Source organism: Microtus pennsylvanicus, chromosome 19, assembly GCF_037038515.1.
Source record: "Microtus pennsylvanicus isolate mMicPen1 chromosome 19, mMicPen1.hap1, whole genome shotgun sequence".
NCBI classification, from domain to species: domain Eukaryota; kingdom Metazoa; phylum Chordata; class Mammalia; order Rodentia; family Cricetidae; genus Microtus; species Microtus pennsylvanicus.
The window spans coordinates 13,863,419-13,887,858 of record NC_134597.1 but is presented as its reverse complement, the minus strand read 5'-3'; the positions used below and the strand labels follow the sequence as shown (position 1 = coordinate 13,887,858).

Below are 24,440 nucleotides of genomic sequence, written 5' to 3'. Positions count from 1 at the left end.
CCTTTCTACTTTAAGTTTAACAGAAAAGAATTCCTCACAAGTGTGTCCTCCATTTTTGGGTTTTGTTTTTTCTTAATTTTTATTATGCATACCAATCACAGATTCCCTTTCCTTTTCTCATTCCATTCCCTCCCCCAACTCCTTTCTATGGCCCCCATCTACTCCTCAAACGGGGTAAGGCCTCCCATGGGAGTCAACAAAGCGAGGCCTATCAAGTTGAGACAAGGCCAAGCTCCTCCCCATTACATCAGGGTTTAATGAGGCATCTCACCATAAAGGATAGGTTCCAAAATGCCAGCTCATGTGCCAGAGACAGATACTGGTCCCACTGCTAGGGATCCCACAAACAGACCAAGCTACACAACTGTAACCTACATTCAGAGGCGTAGGTCGATCCTATAACAGTAGCATCATCTCTGAGCAGAAAGCAGCCTCTCTGTGCCTTATCATTACCTGAAGACAGGGAATCACCCTTGGGTGACCACGGTAAGGTTAGGAATACTTAACCTAGAATGGTTGTCCAAAAAGACAAAGAACCAGAGAGAATGAGGTTAATAAAGTCCTTAATGAAATGGCATTTAGTGAAGAAAAGTATACCTTAAAAGAAGGAGGAAAACCAAGAAAGGAGCAAAGTTCTAAAGACCCTGAGCCCTGTGGAGGCTTTCTATAAGATGGGACATGAGAACTGAACTCTGTCCATCGTGAGAAATGCTTTTAAAAAATTTTAACATACTACCTTTTCTATCACAGGGTTAAACAAGACCAAACTCCATTTTAAAGTTCACTTTTAATGAATCACTGGCAAGCATTTAAAAGATGGGGTGTGTCAAAAACAAACAGAAATGAACTGACCTTTATTGGAATGTTTACCCCTTTCTCTTGACTCATCTGTTTATAAAGGATTCTTGGCTACCTCTGGTTAAGGTGAGTTGAGAAAAATAAAAGTATCAGTATTTGACACCAATTGAAGGATTCATATTTTGTCCCAAGTAAAAGGTTTCTGAATGCTGACTATTGCATACGATGCTCTCCAAAGCCCCGCTTAACCATTAGCGTTAAATGCTGATAGTCGGTAATGTCATGTATTTCATGAAAGCTTTTCTCTCTTAAGTTTAAATGTTGTGTGACGATGAGACAGCTCCCTGGGCTGTTGAAACTTCCACACTGTCTATGATGACTGCTTACAGCCTCTACCTATCTTTTACTCTGATTTTGCTTTGTTTTACCAAGGAGAAAAGGGAACTTGCACACATTTCCAGGACCACACGGAGCCTCTTGCCTGACTTTTTCCACTCATTGTTTCTCTTCTAGTTAGAAATAAAAAGTTGCCAAGTAGTCCAGCCCTTAGGAAGGTAACAACTTCCTGCTTCTAAACGATGTTTCCTAAACAGTTTTCATCGTTATATGTACAAATAAATGCTTCTATCCTCTTACAAAATGACTAAATGTTTCCTCTAAACTGACCTCTGAGAAACGTTCATAGGGGCAGATTAAGTAATCATATTCAAGTAATGCAACAGATTCCCTAATCCACAGTTGTTTTTAGAGCTGGTAATATGAAAATACTAAATTAAAAATTGCAAAATAAAGTCTATAAGTTTTGAAATGCATATCATCCTGAGTTGTGTGATGAAATCTCTTTTCATTTTGTCTTTCTCACCTAAACGTGAGTCATTCCTTTCTTCAACATAAACACATTATGTTCACTACCCACTCATATTCCTTAGCACCTGTATGGTATTAAAGTAGTACATTGCTAGTTCAGCACTATCTAAATAATCTGCATATCATGGTGCAAGAGCTACCATGATGGCAACAGTCACAGGGAATCCACAAAGTGTCCCTTGGAAGGGACAACAGGTTTGACAAGGTAAAACAGCACAATAAAATAATTGAGAGGACACATCATATATCTTTACTATGTTACATCAACATAATCATCCCATCATATTATTAGTTGTCAATACTTTACTTATCTAATTAATGAATTAAATTTTATCATTTGAACATATTCACCAGAAAAATGAGCTAGGAGGAATAGCTCAGGGGAGAGTTTATCTACACATGTGAAGCCTTATGCTTGTTTCTTAGCCCTGGGGAAAAGGAAATGGGAGAAGGAAGCACAGCGCAGCACTAGAAAAGAGGGTTCCCAAACTGGCCTTGCCCTATAGTCAGACTAATGTCACCATAGGACCTTCATCCACCAACTGACGGAAACAGAGGCAACGGAGCACTGGGCTGAGCTCCCAAAGTCCAGTTGAAGCCTGGAAGGAGTGAGAATATGAGCAAAGAAGTCAAGATCATGATGGGTACACCCACTGAAACAATTTACCTGAGCTAATGAGAGCTCATCAACTCCAGCCAGATGGGGAGGGAACCAGCATAGGACCAAGCTAGACCCTCTGAATGTGAGTGACAGTTCTATAACTGGGGGAGACTTCGGGGTCACTGGTGGTGCCGCCAGGATTTATCCCTACTGCTTGTACTGGCTTTTTGGTAACTCATTCTCTTTGGATGGATGCCTTGCTCAGCCTAGATATTGTAGGGAGGGCCATGGACACCTTCCCCAAAGCAATGTGCCTTACCCTCCCTGAGGAGTGGATGGGGTTGGGGTGAGGAGTAAGTGGAGGGGATGGGAGGAGGGGAGGGATTGGGAACTGGGATTGATATGTAAAATGAGAAAAGATAGTTTGTTTTCTTTTAAAAAATAAAATATATAAAAACAAAAGTAATCACAGTGTATATTGGGTGGAGACTATGGTTTCAAGCATCTTCTATCTTTTTAAAGCATATCCCCAACAAACAAGGGAAAACTACTCAGTCTCCTAATGATGATCTTAGGTATGGATTTTAGATAATGTCTCAATACTTCGGAACCTAGGCTTATGTATCATTAAGTATATCTCCAAAACCATAGATAACTGTAGGAATTCTAAATATCAGAATCCCCTAAATAGACAGAAAAGCAGTTATCAACAGATTCTTTATTTATTTTTTATATTTAGTTCTCTTTCCAGTAAACTACAACTGTCAGCTAGTGGTAATAATATCTGACATACTCACCAAATTACATAAATTAATTCGTTATTGTGAAATTAATGACTTGATTGCATCATTTATAAATCTTAGAAATTTAACTTAAATCTCTAAAGCTGGACCTGTTGGCACACAGCGTGACACACGCATTTGGCAGGTTAAGACAGGGTAATTGCTGCAAATTTGAGAGCAGTGTGGGTGCGTACTGAAACCCTGCCATCCAGCACTAAATACATAAACATTTCCAAAAGAAGTACTTAGCAAATGGTATCTGCTGTGTGTCGTCATATGTCTTATTATTAACCTCCTGAATGTTTTCAAGAGTTAAACCAGTGTTTAATACTGTTTCTGTCACAGCTCCTACCTTAGTGGGCTTGCTCTTTATCTCTCCCTTCTGTCTTTGTCTCTACCTGTCTGCTTCTGGTTTTCCTCAATAATTATCCTATGTAATTCACTGATCTCACACAACACACGGCCAGTGTCTATTCATGCAGGCTCTAGCTGTCACTTTCACCGAGTGCGCATTCATTTACAGCTTTCTACGCCATATGCGTGTGCACTCTCTCGTTCACTTATCACGATCCCACAGCATGTCCATGTGTTGTTTTGTTTTACCTTTCTGAGTGGACATAAGCGTAATCACTTTTGTCTAGTGTTTGTTTGTTTGTTTGTTGTTTGTTGTTTGTTTTATTTTATTTCCAACTAAGGCTTGAAGGGCCAGTGCTTTTACCTGCTGAACCATCATGGAGCTCCTAGATTTGAGTTTCTTAAAGGCAAAGACTACTATTATGACACCACAGGCAAACACCATGGTTGTATTGTGAATAAGAAACTGTAGAATAGGGGCCAGTTGGGCATGGTGGCATAAGCTTGTAATTCCAACACTTGAGAACCAGGCATGTAATTTTTTCTCTTTCTCTTTTACTCTTTTGTTCTTTTGAGGGGCCTACCACCCAGCTCCCAAATAAAACATGCACAGTGTTATTCTTTCTTATAATTGTTCGGCCTTAGCTTGACTTGTTTCTAATAAGCTTTTCTAAATTTGTTCATCTACGTCAGCCTTTGGGCTTTTATCTGTATCCTATATACCTTTCTTTACTTACTCTGTGGCTTGCTGTGTAGCTGGGTGACTGGCCCCTGGAGTCCTCCTCCTTCTCTTGCTCCCAAGTCTCTCTTTCCAGATTTCCTTTTCTATTTATACTCTCTACCTGCCAGCCCTGCCTATACTTTCTGCATCCTCACTATTGGCCATTCCGCTCTTTATTAGACCAATCAGGTGTTTTAGATAGGCAATGTAGCACAGCTTCACAGAGTTAAACAAATGAAACATAAAAGAATGCAACACATCTTTGCATCATTAAACAATGTTCCACAGCATAAACAAATGTGACACATCTTCAACTAATATTCCATAACACAGGCAGGATTTTGCAAGCTCACAGAACAGCACAGACTACAGAATGAGACCTTTAACAGTCATCCCCATTCCCAGCAAAAACAAAAAGCAAGCTGAAGACAGAGCAATCTCCACTGAACTACAGTGAGCTGTTTGCTTGTTTGGGGGAGAACTGAGATATGAGGTGCACTGGGGTCTTTAGCCTCCCTCCCAGTCTTGCCCCTAATCGTTACTGGCTGTCACCTCCTCCCATAGACTTTTTGCTTATTGTTTAAGATCCATGCTTCTCACATGATAGTCTCCAGAAGGCCACTCCTCTCAGGATCATCTAAAATGCACTGTTTATCTAAAACTATAAAAATATGGGTGTGTGCTAGGTCAGAGGTTCAGATACTTTTCATTTCTCAAAGAGAGGGTATGAGCCGGGCGGTGGTGGCGCACACCTTTAATCCCAGCACTCGGGAGGCAGAGGCAGGCAGATCTCTGTGAGTTCGAGACCAGCCTGGTCTACAAGAGCTAGTTCCAGGACAGACTCCAAAACCACAGAGAAACCCTGTCTCGAAAAACCACAAAAAAAAAGAGAGAGGGTATGAGTCAAAAAGAAGACCCTATCTAGTCCACGGACACCTTGTCCACTTGTCAGTGTACGCCCTGCAAGATAGAGGTTTGAGACAGTGAGATCTGCTTCATTTTCCTTGGAACAAAAAGGGTTTGAGTGTACTGGTATATTTCTCCTAACCCTTGGCTTCCAGATTTTCTGGAGAGTGGCTAACAGTACGGACCTCAGGTTCCAGGAAAAAAAAAAAAAGACTGTTTTGATCTAAGCTCCTAGCTCTCAGCTCAGTGTTGAGTGGATCTGGTGAACAACACTTTCACATGTTGTCAGATATTGTTGTCCAGAGAGCTAGGTGGTGTGTGCAGCCGCACGGGAAGCGTGTCTGATTCCTCTCTAATTTCATCTTATGTACCTTTTCATTGTCTTAAGTTAGAACCACGATAGCCGTGTTTCTTAGTTTTCTGAATCCTCGTGTATCATCCAGCCTCGAGGTGGTCCTGGACACCACCTTACTGCCCAGATAAAACAGTATTTAAAATTGTAAAGGAAGAAGGGGAAAGTACTAGTACAAAATTTGCTGTTTACCCTTAGAGTAGCAGCAACCACAGGGCCTACACAGGTCTACACCAGGTCCTCTGCATATATACTGTAGCTTTCAGTTTAGTACTTTTGTGAGACTCCTGAATGTGCACATGAGTAGGTCATTGATTCTTGTGCCTTCTCTTGGGGCTCTTTTATTTTTCTGTTGACTTCCCTTGTCCAACTTGGATATGATGGTTTTTGTTTTATTTTATTATATTTCATTCTTATCATCTAGAAGCCTGTTCTTTTCTAACAGGAGACAGAAAGGGAGTGGATCGGAATGGCAGAGAAGGCAAGAAGAACTGGGAGTAGTAGAGAGAGGGGAAACTATGCATATTCTATTTTATGAGAAAAAAATTTATGTTTAATAAAACTGGGGGAAATCTACTTGAGAAAGGTCTTTTACACACGAGACACCTTGTCATTAATATCAATTCTGGGAAAGAAATTTAAAAATGAAGAATGCTTGTAGTGTAATTTACTACTACCCTAGTGAGAACAGAGAAGTTACATCACATAGTAAAAAGAATACTGAAATAGGACGATGGAGTGGAATTTTGAGACTATTTGTGGCAATTCATCATCTGTGCTACAAAAGCCTAAAGAATGATTGATAAAAGAATAATTTAGTTATGTGAAAAATACACAAAATACAAAACGGACCTAACTAACATAAATGCTAGCTTTTTAAAAAAATAAAAGTTGAATGTGAAATCTTTTCATCTTTGGAAATGCCTTGAAGACAGCTCATTTCCTTGCTTCCTCAACTCTCCCATCTCCCAAATGCTGCTCGTAGGTACAGATGGTTAGTTAGCCAGTGCAGGAAACGCAGCTGCTGAGTTCTATTTTGCCCCCATCGTTAGCATGATCCAATCTACAGACTTAGAAATGTTACTGAAAAACAGAAGTAAAAAAGAAATGATAAAGCTGAATTATATTTAATTTAAATAAAGATGATTGTAGTAGCTTTAAATGAATCCAGCCTCATGCATTAAATCTAATGGTACCAAAAGAATTTAGCAAGTTTATTAACATAAATCTTCGACTCAAGATGATTTGGTTGAGGGATCACATAGAAGGGAGCTTCACCAAGGCACAACATGCTTACCTTGTCCATTGGCTTAGAGGCAACTATCAGTATTTATTAGCAACTTGACAAGGGTCCCTGATAACACTCCCAGTTCTTTTTTTTTTTAACTTCTATTTTACTTATTTATTTAGCTAGCTAGCTAGTTAGTTAGTTTTTTCGAAACAGGGTTTCTCTGTAGGTTTTTTTGAAGCCTGTCCTGGAACCAGCTCTTGTATACCAGGCTGGCCTCAAACTCACAGAGATCCACCTGCCTCTGCCTCCTACGTCTCCTAAGTGCTGGGATTAAAGACGTGCACCACACCTGCCGAGCAAAGCAATCTTTTATTTTTTATCTTACATACCAATTGCAGTTTCCTCTCCTCCCTCCTCCCATTAACTCTATCTTTTCCCCACCCTATCTCCCATCCATTCATCAGGGAGGGTGAGGCCTCCCCTGGGGAGTCAACAAAGTCTGACCCGTCACTTTGAGGCAGGTTCAAGGTTCTCCTTCCTGTATCTAGGCTGAGCAAGGTATCATCCCTCCATAGGGGAATGGGTTAAGGCACCCTCTTCACTACTGCTTAGATACTTAGCTGGGATCACTCCCAATTCTATTTAGGTATACTGACACTTAGAAAGGAAGTAATGGTCATTACGAAATATCAAGTCACAAAGAGCAACTAAGGCCAGGCCACAGGGCTCTCATTACAGGAAGGAACAACAATCACAACAGCACTTACCAAGAATAGCTCTGTTGAGTAGAACCAGGTATTTCACAACGAAATGAATGCTCGGCTGGTCAGAACAAAACACTACTACTCATACATCTGCGTACAACTGAATGGAGCTAGTTTCTTTTAATACTTCCTTCTAGTCTCCCATGGAAACAATGCAAATTTATCTCATTTGCCCAAGACTCAATTAAGACAGAGTACACTATTCTAAATGGTGTGTGGTGGTGGTGGTGGTGGTGGGGGAGCTCAAGTAAATAAGATGGAATCTTAAAGACTCAGTGGGGAATGGGGTAGCCAGATGCCTGGCTCATTTTAACAATTATTCCCATTTGTTCCAATATAGATGTAGTAAACCAAGGTCAATGAGTAGAGCTCAAAAAAATTTACAGTGCCTTGGGCGCAATAATGAGCCCAGTTTAAGAGGGCTGTCTTTGTCAACCTGAGTAATGATAACCCATGTTGATACTGTATTTTCAGGTCATGGGAATAACTACAAAATCTTGGATGAATAAGAGCTTCAGCATCTCCATAAAATGATCACTACAGGAGGAAACCAGCATTGCACCTGGAAAATGATGTGTACTCAAAAATGCTAAATCCCAAAGGCAAAGGCCCAGAATATACCAGAGGGCAGGTGGAAGGCTGCTTTGTAACTGGCTACTATGCATGTGGGTTTACACATCATTGTAAAGGGAATGCCTGTATTCTTACCCACTGAGTCATTCTTTCAGAGTGTAAGCAGAAATGCTGGCACTTACCCTGTACTGGAGTCACACTTTTTATTGCTATGGATTCTCACATTTTTAGCTTTACATTTTAAGAATGATCTTCTAACTGTGTTTAAAAAGAAATAAGTATTGATAAAAATTTATCTTCAGTGTTTATGGCTGAAGGCGTAAGTCACAAACAATGCCAATTTGGGATTATGATTAATAGGGTGATATTTATTTAAAGGGGAAAAACTTACAGATCACTTTCAGCCCTCTGCGTAACCAGGAAGGAAGTCAAGTCACCGGCGGAGCAGGAAGTGAAGAGAGAGAGGAGAGGGAAGTGGCCGCTTTTTTAAAGGGAGAGAGACCACGCCCCAAGGGGCTGGTATCTCAGCAGCGATAGGCTGGAGGAGTGGGAGGACCTCCCGCAACACCTCCCCCTTCTGTTTAAATAAGAGAGTTCTAAACCTACTATGAAATTATATACAATAAGTACAAATATGCTATTCTAACTAGCTTAGGTCTTGTATAATAAATAACTTGGCCAAGTCATGAGAGAAAGTAACTACATTTATATAGTCTTCAACCCCATCAAAGATCTGAGAAGGGAAATAATGTTACCTGGGTAATTAGGAAGTTCAGTAAAACAACTTCCAAAACATGCAACAAATCACAGAGACAACTAGCTACCTAGGCAATCACCCAAAGTCACATTAGCAGCGTTGAAGCAACCAACTTTGGCTAAGGCCTAACATAACTGACACACCATTTTCAAAGGCAAGCAACCTTCAAAACTATCTTACCCTGTCTTGGCAGGATAAGACAGCCCTGTTTTATCCATTGATGCATGCTCTGTATCTTTGTCAGTGGTTGAGGTATGGGCATTTCTTTGCCCCAAGGCCAGTTCTGCCAAAAAGAAATGCTCCAGGTGGAGTGTCTTTGGTGCTCAACATTCTCTCGGGAATAGAGTGGTGTTGCCAGGAGCAATTGTGTCTCACTACCACAAAACTCTGAGTTAGATTAAAGGCCATTTTCTACAGCTCTTTGAAGAAGTTGAAGATTATCTATCTATACTGAGTATAATCTCTATATATCTAAAGAACCTGATTAGTCTAATTATAAATGACAAACTTAGATGACTATTAGTCTATATAATTCTCAATATCTATCTAACTTAAAGACTAAGACAATAAACGACTGTGAAACAAATGAGGACAATGACCTCCAAATATAAACAATGTACAAATATACATTGCAGTGGGTAAACATATACCAATACACGAACATTATATAAGTATCTTAATCAGAGGTAGAAATGTACACTGCAATATGGTAAATATATACAATATATATATGTCAATACATAAAAAATGTTTTAAACAGAGGTAGAAACATGAATGCATACAATAGTCAATACAATTTAACTTTGTATCAATATACAAGAATCTATATCAATATATTTGTCTAACAACAGTAACTCACAATTACAAATCTATTATCCCATCATCCCTCTTTTTTTTTTTTTTCAAAATGATCCCTGAGCTTATAAAATTCCTCCCCCAACCCTCAATCGTATACTAATTATAATCAACCCCTAAATGATGTCCCTAAACCCAAGGGCAAACTTTACTGGGAGAGGGGACGTCGTCCTCTAAAATTACTTCCAGCTGTCATAGGGGCGACGTTCTTTCTGGGGGATCCTGTGAAAGTAAAATGATGGTTAAATTTCAAGATCAATGTCTTTTAAAATTGCAAATAGTCTCTGAGTATTTTGTGGAGGTCTGGCCAGAATGTTGTACAAGATGTGCACCATTTCAGCTAACCAAGTTGGAACTGTCTTGTGCAGCTGGTACCCAAAGCAGGTCTTGTTGTAGCGCTATCAGTATCTGACGTCATATCAACCAGGTGGAGTTGTTGTTATGGGGCCCCATCTTCTTCCTGGAAACTTCAAATGTCACTTCAGGAAAAACTCATTGTTCATTATGAAAAACTTAAGCATTAATCATATAGACATATATATATATATATATATATATTCAATGAAAGACATGATAGATATATTCAATGAAAAGTATGATAGATATGAAGAAAAGTAAAGATGTTTTCTAAACTCATATTTCTTTCTGTCCCACATCATGGCTCTTGACATGAGACAGAAACTCCAGAAACTCTGGGTTTTTCTCTTACTAACAGGCTTGGAATTGGAGAGGGACTGAGCCAGAGTCCAACTTCAAAACCAGCTTTATAAATTTAGAAATATGGTTTAATATTACTTACACAACCCATTCAGTTTTCTTGATATTTCCTATCGGGCAGGTATTTTTCCATCTGTCAGTATCCAAACATCCAGGGTCCCTTGAATTTCTCAAAGATGAGTGTTTTCCTGTGGAGATAAGAACAGAACCCTGCCCCCATTCTATATGTTTTTCTTACCACCTGTATGAATATCATCATTGTGGATAAGTTGTCATTTCTCCTTTCCAAGAGGTTTCTCCTCTTCAAATCGAAACTTTATTAATTTTGATGGTATCCACAATTTTTCTTCACCTGTGGAAACAAGAGCAAAACCCCTTCCCCAACGTAGCACATCTCCTGGCTTCCACTGAGAGGTCAGCACATCTTTGAAATAAATCGGTTGATTTAGTTCAGCAGACTTTTCCATTATCCAATGTCTTTCTGCTGCTGTCGTTCCTTTCTCATTAGCGTTAAGAAAATTCAAGGTTAATAAAGCATTATGTAATCTATTTCTGGGGGTATTTTCGGTCCCTTTCTGTTTGTTCAGCATATCCTTTATAGTACGATTTGATCTTTCTATAACTGCCTGACCTGTAGGATTATTTGGTATACCTGTAATGTGTTTTATATTATAATAATCAAAAAAGCGTTTCATTTTCTTAGATACATATGCTGGACCATTGTCTGTCTTTATTTGTGCAGGTATACCCATGATGGCCATAACTTCCAATAAATGTGTGATTACTGAATCAGCCTTTTCTGAGCTCAGGGCAGTAGCCCATTGAAAACCTGAATACGTGTCTATGGTGTGGTGTACATATTTTAATTTACCAAATTCCATAAAGTGGAACACATCCATCTGCCAGATTTCATTTCTCTTAGTGCCCTTTGGGTTACTCCCTGCAGGCAACGGTGTTTGATTATAGAAAGAACAAGTAGGACATCTCTTTATAATGTCCTTAGCTTGTTGCCAAGTAATGGAAAATTCTTTCTTTAGGCCTTTACTATTGACATGATGCTTCTTATGAAATTCTGAGGCCTGCAACACACTTCCAATCAATAATTGATCAATCTCAGCATTGCCTTGGGCTAGAGGACCAGGCAGACCTGTATGGGAACGGATGTGTGTTATGTACATCGGACAAAGCCTGTTCCTGATTATGTCTTGTACCTGGATAAACAATGAAGTCAACTCTGTGCCATCTGGTATAAATTCAGCGGTTTCAATATGCAAGATAACTCTTTCTGCATATTGTGAATCTGTAACTATATTAAGAGGTTCTTTAAAATCCCTTAGCACCATAAGAATGGCATATAATTCTGCCTTCTGGACAGAATTATAAGGGCTTTGTTCCACCTTACTCAATTCATCTGACTTGTAACCTGCTTTCCCTGATTTATTTGCATCAGTATAGAACGTACGGGCTCCAGTTATTGGAGCATCACGTACAATTCTAGGAAGAATCCAAGAAGTTCTTTTTATGAGGTTAAGTCTACCACTTTTGGGATAGTTGCTATTAATTTCTCCCAAAAAATTAGCACAAGCTCTTTGCCACGGTTCATTGTCTTCCCATAACTTTTTTATTTCTTCAGTAGTAAAAGGCACTATAATTTCTGCTGGGTCTATACCTGCTAGTTGACGAAGTCTCAGCTTACCTTTTATAATTAATTCAGAGACTTTTTCCACATAAGTTTTTAATTTTTTACTTGGTTTATTAGGTATAAATATCCACTCTAAAATAATGTCTTCCCTCTGCATTAGAATCCCTGTAGGAGAAATTCTGGAAGGCAATATGACTAGGATGCAGCTAAGATTTGGGTTCACCCTATCCACATGTGCCTCCTGTAATTTTTCCTCAATCATTGTCAGTTCCTTTTCTGCTTCAGCTGTCAGTTCTCTTGGACTATTCAAATCTTTATCACCATCTAAGGTTTTGTTTAAATGAACTATTAGATCAGGTGTTATCCCAACAGCTGGTCGTAGACTGGAAATGTCTCCTAACAATCTTTGGAAGTCATTAAGAGTCTTTAAGCGGTCTCTCCTAATTTGTGCCTTTTGCGTTTTAATTTTCTCTAACCCTATTCTGTAACCTAGGTAATTAATAGAGTTTCCTCTTTGAATCTTTTCAGGGGCAATTTGTAATCCCCACCTAGGCAAGACTTTCTTTACTTCTTCAAACATCCTTTCTAAAGTATCTTTATTTGAATCAGATAACAAGATGTCATCCATGTAATGATAAATAATGGACTTGGGGAATTGTTTACGAATTATTTCCAATGGCTTACTTACAAAATATTGGCACAGTGTAGGACTATTGAGCATACCCTGTGGGAGGACAGTCCATTGATATCTCCTATTGGGCTGAGAATTATTATAAGTAGGCACTGTAAAGGCAAATTTTTCTCTATCCTTTTCTTGTAACGGTATAGTGAAAAAACAATCTTTCAAATCAATAACTATAAGAGGCCATCCTTTTGGTAACAGAGAAGGCAAAGGAATTCCAGATTGTAGTGAGCCCATAGGTTGAATTACTTTGTTGACAGCTCTTAGATCTGTCACCATTCTCCATTTACCAGATTTCTTTTTTACAACAAACACAGGAGAATTCCAAGGGCTGGTTGATTCTTCAATGTGGTGAGCATCTAGTTGCTCCTGCACCAGCTGTTCCAATGCCTGTAGTTTATCTTCAGCTAGAGGCCACTGTTTGATCCATATTGGCTTCTCAGTTAGCCATTTTAAAGGTAGGGCTGTTGGTACCTCTAAAGGTTTGGTATTTGCTGTATGTTCTTGTACAGCCTGAATGGCTAGTGACCTTTTTCCATAATACCTCATCATATACTTCCCAGAATTATGAGTTCCTGGAACTACAGGAATGTTAATCTGGGTATTCCATTGCTGTAGCAGGTCACGGCCCCATAAATTTATGGCAATATTGGCTATATATGGCCTTAGTCTTCCTATTTGCCCTTCGGGCCCTATGCATTCAACCCATCTTGTGCTTTGTTTTACACGAGATAGGGTTCCAATTCCCAGGAACTGAACATCTACCTCTTGAAGAGGCCAATTCGGATGCCAAGATTCTGGGGTAATGATACTTACATCCGCACCTGTGTCTAATAAGCCTTCAATAAAAGTGCCATTTATACAGACTCTTAGCTTTGGTCTTTGATCATTAATAGAAGTCTGCCAAAATATACGTTTACTCTGTCCAACTGGGTTTTTTGACTCATCCTCCACATGGATTTCATCATTTAGACCAGTATTACTTTTTACAGCAGAAATTGGAGCTTTTAATTTTCTTGGTGAGGCACGTTCTCCACTGTGACTGGGAATGACTGGGCCACTGTTGGCTTGGGGGCCTGCGAGAGGCCCCTCAAGGAGTTTCCCGACGGTATCGGGTTGCCTTGTTTGTCTGTTGTTGACCTGCATTCATTGGACCAATGTCGGCCTTTACCGCATCTCCTACATATACCTGAAGGCCTAGGTCTCCTATCTTTGTCATTCCCAGAGGAGATAATATTCCTAGAAATTCTGTGCCTGCAATCCCTTTTCAGATGTCCTAATTTACCACAATTAAAACACCTGGCAGTTTGATGTCTCCTCATTGCTGTGGAAATCGCTTCTCCTACCCAAGATTCATCGTTATAGCTAAACGTCTCAACATTCATCGTATGCTGAATCCATTCATCCATAGGTGCTGATCTAGACTTTAAAGGCCCAATTATCTTTTTGCATTCTATGTTTGCATTCTCAAAAGCTAGAGATTCAAGAAGTATTCGTCTAGCTTCTGGGTCTGTTACCCCTATGTCCAGAGCCTTAATTAATCTTTGCAAAAAGTCAATAAAGGGTTCTCTCTGTCCCTGCCTAATTCTGGTATATGATTCAACCCTTTTTGCTGGATCTTGTATCCTATTCCAAGCATTTAAAGCTGCTTGGTGACATAGACACAGTACTTCATCATCATAAAGAGCTTGGACCTGTGGATCAGCATATTCTCCTGCACCAAGAATTTGATCTTGGGAAACCTCAATACCTTTTGCTCTTCCTTGCTGTTCCATATGTTTGGATTCTTCTCTGAAATAAATTCCAAACATCAAGGAAGGTCCATTATCTAAAACTGCAGACACTAACTGATGGAAATCATGGGGGGTAGCTCTAGCATTAGAAGCCCAAGTCCTTATCATTTCCTTTACGTATGCAGAGTGCAAGCCAAAATTAACAATAGCTTGCTTAATTTCTTTTAGATCATTCATTGCTATTGGCGTCCATCTAGCTTCTCTGACTCCCTTTGAGCCTTTAGAAGTTGACGCTTTGTCAGAATTAAGTATAGGGTATGCTGCTAAAACCTTTGGTAAGCCAGTTCTAATAGCTGGTATTGGCATTGTATTCTGTCCTTGTGCCTTATTACTCTGTTCACCAGCTCCAATCATTTCTTCAATCATTTCAAGTCTTTTTATTATTGTCTCTTTTGAATCCTTAATCTCCTGACCTGCATGAGTTTCTAGTAAAGATTGTATGGTTCTTAGGAGTGCCATGATCTTCCTAAATGATAGAATATGCAAAAAAATACTGAAACCTAGTAACCAGTAAATTAAGTTATCCCCATAGTCATATAAACCTTGCATGATATAACCCATTGTATTGGTAACCAGAACAGTAAAATTCGCGTTGGAAACGAGAACTGCCATATTACCTATTATCCAGCAGGTGGCGCTGTTGCCAAGTCTCGACGAAAACACGGTCCTGTTTCAGAGTCCGCCTAGTATTTGTTAAAAACTGGAAAATGTAAGTTGCTCAACAAAGTAAATGTAATTAAATCAATTCCAGAGATGGAACCAGAAACCAGAATCCAGGGGTAGGGAAGAGCAACCTGGAAGCCGCTTATGCCTCCACGTGACAGAGTCACCCTGAGGGGTTGCAGCTTTCAGCAACCACGTGCTCTGGTTCGCGCCACTTAAGAGCTGTGCTTGCAAGGGAGATTTGAAAACGACTCAGAAAAGAGCAAATCACGCGGGCAGAGACTTCGCGGGCCTGTGGAGTTTAAATCCACAGGCAGCGGCTGAGGAAGCAACTGCTCCCGCCAAGCTGAACAAGCGCCCGCCAAGCCGAACTTGCGGCCGCCAAGCCGAACTTCCGGCCGCCAAGCCGAACTCGCGGCTGCGAGCCGGGAGAGGTTCTAAAACCAAACGTTGGGCGCCAAATGAAGGCGTAAGTCACAAACAATGCCAATTTGGGATTATGATTAATAGGGTGATATTTATTTAAAGGGGAAAAACTTACAGATCACTTTCAGCCCTCTGCGTAACCAGGAAGGAAGTCAAGTCACCGGCGGAGCAGGAAGTGAAGAGAGAGAGGAGAGGGAAGTGGCCGCTTTTTTAAAGGGAGAGAGACCACGCCCCAAGGGGCTGGTATCTCAGCAGCGATAGGCTGGAGGAGTGGGAGGACCTCCCGCAACATATGGCTTCGTGGTGTTTTATAAATTCATCTGTAGTATTTTTAAACCCAAACTGCCAGCATGAAGTCACTTAACAATGTGATTTAAGTTAAAAGCGTATTATGTTGAGCTATTTTTTAAAACAGCACCCATTCTCAACTACAAAGAATATAAGCCTTTGCCCTCAATTTATGAAGTCCCGTTTTGCCCCCAAGCAATTCTAATGAAAATAGCTTGCCAAGAAACATTTTAACTCATTATCAGGAGGTTTTCAGTTTTGCCTTGAATCACAAAGCACAGGAGCAATTAAAGGTTAAAACTAACTTGAGGCTCTTTATAAAAAATACTAACTGCAGAATAAGCCTCATAAAGTAACATGAAAACCTTGACAGCGCATATAACCTAGTGGCTCCCTGACAGTTCTCATGCCAGAGCAAATGTGAAGTGGCTGTGAGCATTCGAAGAGCCGTGTACATTCAGGAATACTCAGAAAACCACCTTTTAGTCCTTGGTCCTCTATAAAATAAAGCATCCCAGATGTCTTATCTCGTCTCAATCAGGAAACACAATATGACAGTTTCGGGGAAAGGCATGTGAACTTCACATGGAGTGCTTGAATAAGAACTTTCTGAAAAAGTATACATAGCTGACTTACTTTTTGGAACTAGTTTCAAAATTTAAGGTACCGAGTATTAAGACAGCGTATGTGGCTCACGGTCTCTAAAGGCGCTTGCTTTATCCATTTTGCATTGCATCCATTTTATTGGATTATAAAAGCTTACATTACAGCACTTCCCAACCTTTCCTAACAAGGCCTGTGTGTTTTAATTAACCCAAAGAATTGCATCAATTTTGACAAAGTGTTAAACTCACCTCTGAACTCTGCGAAGAACCCACTCCATAACTTACATGAACCGTCCATTATCCTTTCCTTCTTAAGGTATCTAAGTCATTAAAATTATGGCATTTAGGCCAAAATCAGCCTGCCTGCACTGAAAAGGGTTCTACTGGGAAAACAACCAAATCTATGCAATTATTACCTGCTGTTGCTTATGCTGTAACCAGAGGCAAGCAACCATCCTTAGACCACATGGCCTTTCAAGTCTAAGGTTTACTATTTACATCTTTACAGAAATTCTTGCACTTTCACTTAAAAAATGGAAACCATTAAAAAAAAAGACTGATTTTATTTGAATTACAAGATAATACACACTTTCCTGTTTGATCCAAAGATACCCATTTTGGCCCACACATAAAACTATAAATGCGTACACTATGAAATCGACCTCCAACACTGCTTCCATGAATTCTTTGAGACAACTTTATGAAAGCAGCTCAATGGAACGAGCGAATGGAGACACGGCAGAGCACTGCTCTGGACTGACGTCAAACCCACACTGTACAAAACTCCTGTAACGGCAGACATTCCCCAGGCTTTTTTAAAAGATTCAGCAGCACAACAGTATTTAAGATATGCAGAATCTGATTTCAGACACTGAATTCTGGGACCTTACTGGGCATCTAAAGATTTATTGACTTCCTCCTGGTCACTCTTTCCTATTCATTTTTGTTGCAACTTAAGCGTGCAGTTTTTCACTACTCAACCACATTGTATATTCACATCTCTTAGACCTAAGGACCAAGTTTTTCAACCACCGTAGATCTAGAGAGCAGTGGGGTAAACATCTCAGGTACGACTCAGATACTTGTAGAAGACAATTTATTGTCTAGTTATTTTATAAAAAAAAAAAAGGTAAGAAATGTGTCTCTTTTATTACTATTATTTGCATGTATAAGTTATAATAATAGCCCAAGTTCTTTTTACAGCCAATTCCCATAAATATTAAATTACCAAAAGCAATGGTATTTGCAAAGTTTTCAAAATGATCCTTAAGAGTTTTATACCATTTAGTAGAAAAATAAACTAGGCAACCACATTTATTAATTTAGGCAATGTTTCCCAATAAAAATGTAGAAATATTTAAATTTACATATTACAATGAACCAACACAAAGTCAAAATCCACAATTACACATTCATAAAAAATCTCAACATCATCTTCAGGACAAGCAGTTTCTGTACAGGATTTACAGACATCTAAGCAGTCTGAGTCTTCAGTGTGCGACGGAGTTCAGAGGTTCTGCTCGGATGTTCCCCAAGTCGAGCGCAGAGTCCGTCTCCTCGTCAATTTCTCCAATGACCGCTCTATTATTAGCATGGAAAAAGAGTTAAATAATGCTGAAATAAACTTCCATGCATTTCTACAATCCCATCAACTACTGCATCCTATTACATTCTTCCAAACATGTGGTCCTGAGAGAGCGGTACAAACATGAACCACTTCCTAACTCTGAATGGCTGTGTAAGTCACGACACTCAGGAACCGATGTGAAGGTGAAGTGACAGGAACCAGTAGGAAAGAGATGCTGCAAAGTGTTGAACACCGGATCTTGCAAAAACTCATGGCTGATCCACTGCATTTTATTTACAGCCAAACAAATGCCCCCGCGGGGCAACTGCAAGCTACTAACAAGACAGGAATCCTTAAGATTTTAAGAGTTTTCACAAGCTCGTAAAAGCAGGTTCCAGGCCCAGCAGGCCTAGGGAGAATGTTCAAGTATGGTATCTTTGAACACAGACAGAAGGCACTCTTACAGAGGAACGAGTCCCACACCAATACGGCTGTGGGCAGAGGATAAGAACCCTCTGCTCTGGCTCGTGCTTTACAACTCACATCATAATTTCTCCTACGTCATCTCCAGAGAACATTTCATTAATCATAAACCCAAATTTGATTAAGGATCAATCAACCTACTTCCCAAATACAGACTTGAAATAAAGTTAAGAGAATAAAGCATATATCCATTTTAAGATAAACTTACGGTATCCACTAATGAATTAAACTTAATCTATTAAATGAATGAAGTATCCCTATCATATCCCTTCAACCCACCATCTCTTGCTGTCCTGCAGTCATACTTTGACTCTTCATAGAGTTCTAGAAACATTTAAACTAAATGTAAATTTTAGCTATGTAAGCAGGTTAGACCTACAGTACTTAATACTTGGGAACCTGAAGGAGAATGAAGTCAGTCTGGGTTACATCTTTAAAAGAGGTGGGGGGAGATCACCAAAACTAAAAAACAAAAACAAAAGGTCCCCAAAACTCCAAATTTAAAATTTAGTTCCTTGGTCACCAGCTACTTTTCAAATATCACAGCTACTCAAAGCAAGTAGATATAATACTGGAAAATGTTGATACTTAAGACATCCATCATCAGAAAAAGATTATTTTGAATAGCACCGCTCAAAATGGCTGCAGTCTTTCTCAAACTGCCTCCTCTAAGATATTCTCAAATTAGATTAAATTCAACCAGACAATGGGTTTTCACAGGACATGTTAAGTATATCCACTTCAGTAAAAACAGCTAAATGAACCTGAATTATTCAAAAATAGCTCAAACAGGAGATTTTTAAAGAGATTTTCCAAAATGTTAAAAAGTTTCTTTAAGGAACAATTTGGTGTTCCTTTCTGGGCGTACCCAGGCCACTTTCCTATTAGTATGTACACACACTACATACACACACAAACACAAAACACACACACGTGTGGTTTAGGCTACTCAGAGGCTGTGATAAAAGGTGGATCTAAAATTCAAGGCATTCTAAGCAACTTTGGAAAGCCTGGTCTCAAAGTGCAAAAGAAAGAGAGCTGGAGAACATAGTGACAGACTGCCTGTTCTGCACACACAAGAGTGGAGGTTCAAAGGCCATCTCTCAATTAAGTAAACACAAATGAGGTCTCAGTAGGTAAATGTTTGGTTTGTGAAGTAACGACTTCAACATAAAAAGTATAAATCAAATATAAGATAAGCTATATCTACAAAACAGATGAATACACAATTCTATTACATTTGGATGACATCATATAGGTTGGGGAAAATCTCTCTTCCACAACACAAGCACACCAGGAGTGAGAACGTAACTTCACTAAAATGACTTATTTTACTTACACGTTGTCACCTCTCACAATGTATAATCCTAATACGACTTGTTCAACTCCTTGTGAAGAACTGAACACCCTCTCGTGGCTTTCGTCCAAAATCAAATTAATGGTCTGGTCAAAACCTTTTAGTGTTCCCTGAAAAAAATAGATTAGATAGATAGATAGATAGATAGATAGATAGATAGATAGATAGATAGATAGATAGATAGATAATATATATATATTCTGGTTCTGAATATGCAGATCAAACTTACAACCATTTCAGCTGTCAGCTAAGTACTTGTGTCTTCATGTACGCCCAGGAGCAAACACAATGTCTCTCCAGTGCAGAAGTAGCCCATGACACAGACCTTACCTCTTACTTGTTTTATGATGGGGTAAACCTGTACAAAGCCGACTATTGTACAGCTGCAAAGGATAGCCAGGCACTAGTATTTCCAAGTAAGGAAACTCACATAGTCCGGGAACTAGCACTGTACAATAGAGCAGAAACTAAAATAGGACACGATTGAGAGAAAATGATTTACTTTTTTAACTTAATAATAAGGAGAACTACAAACCAGCCAAATAACAGTTCACTGTATGTTACTTCTTAGTGAAAGGCACTGGCTAGAGGAACCCACTACACAAATTACCTCGACTTTCCTTCACCATGGTGACAGTACTGTGTTTTGCTCATTTCAAATAACAAACCTACCTGATGCTCCAGAAATCAAACCATGGTTCAAGATTTTATGGACAATAAATAGTACAGAAAAATGAGACAAGCTCCAGAGCCAGATCACAAAGTAACAATGATAATCTGTTATAAACAGCACTTTTCAGAAATTACTCTAAAAATACACACAAAATCACATGGTAGCTACACCTAACATTTAGTACATCTTTGCTGCTAATATTGTAACTTGTATGCATGTATTATTGAATTCTCTTAATATTACAAAAGACATATATAGAACTGAAATAATCAGAAACTAAAGTTGAAGGAAATAATCAGAAATAATTGTGTGGCCATAGCAAAATGTATTATCACAAATAAGTTTCTAAAGAAATATCTTATTTTGGACTTTGCTGGTTAATCTCTGGGTTCACCATTAAACTCCCATGTTCTGAAAGCCATAATCATAAAAAATCAAAATGAACTAAAAAGAAACTTGGAATCTAGAAATTGGGAAGAAAAACGATTGAGATCATTTCCTATAGCAGTCAACCAACGGCAGTTATCAAAAATCCCTATAAAGGTCCTCTTGCCTTCATTACACATGCAAAAGCTTTATCAGGTGACTACGTGATATAGACAGAACTACTGAATGTCAACACAATGGTTCTGTTTAGATTTTTCTATAGGCATTTTCTAACAGAAATAAGAAATTTATAAACATGAGGTTTTCAAAAATCAGCTCTTGCAAATTACCTGTTAACAGCAACAGACTTCTTGCCTGTTGAAAGTAGTATATTCCTAATGACCCTTTCCTAATTGTTCGGCTGACAAAATTCAGACTGTGCACTCACCACCACTACCACAAACAACAGAAAACCTACACACTAGCCTCCTTTATTAAGAACAAGGGAAGTAACCTTGGCATTGGAATAAAACACAATTTACAACACTTTATAGTTTTGTTACTCTTTATACTGAATCTCTGGAAAAGTAACTCTTTTTTTCTAAGTTTGGATCCTCATCTATAAGGTGGTAACTCTTCACAAGGTTGTTTGCAAACTAAGGAACACAAAAATTCCTAGCACAGAGCACATGCATCTAGTGTACGGCAGTCTATCCCTTGGACTGGGATTGCTCACTAAGGAGTAAGAAGAATCAAAAGGACTGAGAAGAAAAGGAAGTGGTTGAAGAGATGGCTCAGTGGATAAGAGCATATACTGCTCTTCCAAAGGATCCTTCTTAGCATCCACACAGGGTGGCTCACAACTCCCTGTAACCCAGCTCCAGTGGATCTGACAAACGCTTCTTGGCTCCTTGTGTAGTATAACCCCACATGCATGGCAGACACTCACACAGACACACACATAAACAGGAGTAAAAATAAACCTATAAGGAAAACATGGGATTAAATTAGTCTTGCAAGGAATACTACAGAGATAGTAGATGAGGCACGGGTCCCAAAGATCATACCCCAGTGAAGCCATAGTTAATTTAGTTTCTGAAATCACACTCGTTATTTTAGAAGAACAATAAAATCATAGAATACACATTCCTCAGACTGGATCTCCACACTGTTAAGCAACCTACAAGAGCATATACACAACACACAAATCGTTAAAGAGCTCTAAATTAAAATAAACAAAAGGAATGGAATGGGAATGAAAGAGTCAGTTTATTACACCTCTGCATTTCAGAGTCCAAGTCTTTAAGGTTTAATTGCGATGTTGGACTAGCAGTCAAGAAAGAGGGTCTGTCAAAGTAGCTGAATCATAAGAACACTAGAATCTAGGTTATATTGTGTTGCCTGAACATTAGATCAGAAATGGCACTTCAAATACACCCTCAAGAAGCCCACAGGAAAAAGGAAAAGGAAAATGCCACTCACCACAATCATTCTCCCATCAGAAGTGATAACAGCAACAGTTCCTGAGAACCGAGTTAAGGACAGTATTTCTTAGAGATTACAAACTGAAAACTTTCAGCCTGGTAAGGAAATGGTTTCAAATTACTTAAAAAAGAAAAGAAAAAAAAAAGTGGGAGAATTAAGATTCAACACAGCCGCTGCTCATAAGGGCAAAAGCTTCTTTAAAAAACTTGTTTCAATTCTACCTAGAAAACGGTTCATCAAATGGGAGAAGGGCAGAGAGTCTGTGACGTTTGACCCTGGTTTAAACAACAAGGGTTTTAATCTGACACTGAGCACGACAATCCCTTCCCTTCTTAGATCCATTTCTTCACCTCTGAAATAAAAATTGGATGCGTTCTTATCAACGCTGCATCATTTTAAGCATGTTAAGACGCTTCTAATCCAAGACCTGGTCATAATTGCTGCTATCAAGTTATAATCCTGACATCATGAAAAGTTCTCTGTACTTAACTTGTTTCTTCTTTGTACATAGACTCGATGCACTGTTTCCGTCCTGACTTTAAAGCAGAAGTTCTAATCTAAATCTTACTCGGGCTCTGGAAGGCCACTTGCGTCTCACTAAACCCCATCACAATTACAAGCTTTCTTTTAACGCCATCGCATAGACAGTTAAAGTGGAGGCATGGGGCCCGAAATTCAAATTTGAGAACCGTCTTTCTATTTGTATTACTTCCGAACAGCAAGCCTGCGAGTACCTCCACATTGACAGCCTGAGGAAAAAACTTCACCTTATTCCCAATGCTGGAACACACGAGCCTTAGGGAATCTGGAACTACAATGGGAAGGCTACTTGCGGGAAACTTCTAAAGACACTGGGGTCTGTGATGTGCACGGCAAAGCCCCGGGTCCGTGCGCAGGACCCCACCGCGGACCCCGCCCCCGGCTTCCCCGGCTTCCCCGGCCCCCCGCCGCGGCCTGAGCCGTAGCAGCCCCGGCCCAAGGATACGGTTGATGTAGTTCTCCAAGGCAGACGTCATGCTGCTGGGCCCGGAGGTCCCGGGAATTAAAGACGAGCCGGTAACAAGGAGACGAGACGCCACCGGCCAGGAACACGTCCCGGTTCGCGCCCGCTCGTGGATACAAACACCGCGAGACGTGCGAGGCCTTAGCGGCAGCCAATCACGAATCAAGAGGAGCCGACCAAACAGGAAGCGGGGCGGTGCTGAGTAGTGTGCGTGTGCTTCCGCCGGACTTCCGGGTAGCGGTCGCTAGGAGGAGCCAGACGAAGGCGGGAGAGGCGGAAGTGGGGCTCTCCGTGGAGGTGGGTGGAGGGAGAGGCGGGAGGGCGCGAGCCGAGGGGAAGGAGACGCGGGGAAGGGAGCGCGGTCCTTGCTGATGGCGGTGTGCGAAGACACGCCGTTCCCGGAGACGCCCGAGAGGAGACGTTTCCTCGGCGACTGGGGGAGGAGGAGAGCTTCTTTGTTCTCATAGGCAACGTGGGTGCCGGGTAGAGGGAGCTCTAGCTCTCCAGCAGGAGCCAAAAAATTCAAACAGGCGAATGGCGCAAAGTACAAAGTGAGCTTGTTGGAGCCACATGATGTACGTTTTCGGAGAGTCCAACCTTTTTTTTTTTTTCTTATAAGATGCTTGTGTATTCTGAATTTTAAAAACGAAATTCAAATAGGTAAAGGTGTATGAACCTCCCTTAGGACGTAGATGGTCACCTTTTCATTGATATACAGGCTCAGCATTCCCTGGGGTGAAATTCTAGGAGTAAAGAACCAATTAGAAAAACGTAAAATAAGCACCAGACAGGATTCTAATTCTGTCCCTGTTAATTGATGTCCCTGTTGTAAGTCACTGCAACTCTTCTTGACCTGAGTTTACTTAGATCCTACCATAGCTATGGCATTTTCACTTAAAGATTGGAAATGAGGAATCCGCACACCTAATAATGGGAGGGGGGAAAGCAGTATTTTGTTGTTTTTAAAAGTCTTTCTTAGCTGAAGAATTAGAGCTTTGGAATGATTTAACTCTCCGTGCCTTGGTTTTACTTTCTGGTAATTGGAGAAAATGACAGTTATTGAATCATCAAACTTGGAGAACTAAAAGAATTCCTTTAAAGCTTTTTATACAATTATTATAAAAATATC

The 24,440-nt window shown here is 39.9% G+C and overlaps 1 protein-coding gene across 1 annotated transcript; it reads right to left on the bottom strand.

Annotated features, from left to right (window-relative positions):
* Nucleotides 1-17,459: 17,459 nt before the first annotated feature.
* Lsm8 (LSM8 homolog, U6 small nuclear RNA associated) lies at nt 17,460-23,442 on the bottom strand. Its single transcript, XM_075953660.1, has 4 exons — nt 23,294-23,442; nt 22,306-22,346; nt 19,767-19,894; nt 17,460-17,958 (listed from the first exon to the last, which is right to left on the bottom strand). The coding sequence occupies exons 1-4, from the start codon at nt 23,322-23,324 to the stop codon at nt 17,868-17,870; spliced, it is 291 nt and encodes a 96-aa protein (XP_075809775.1). The 5' UTR covers nt 23,325-23,442; the 3' UTR covers nt 17,460-17,867.
* Nucleotides 23,443-24,440: the final 998 nt, after the last annotated feature.

Bases quoted from the DNA above. Each gene is read 5' to 3' on its own strand.
- Lsm8 (XM_075953660.1), bottom strand. From the start codon at position 23,324: ATGACGTCTGCCTTGGAGAACTACATCAACC. The intron at 19,895-22,305 runs GTGAGTGGCATT...TATTTTTTTCAG, and splicing joins CTGATGGGAGAATGATTGTG to GGAACACTAAAAGGTTTTGA. The intron at 17,959-19,766 runs GTAAGTAAAATA...TGCTAATAATAG, and splicing joins ATTGTGAGAGGTGACAACGT to AGCGGTCATTGGAGAAATTG.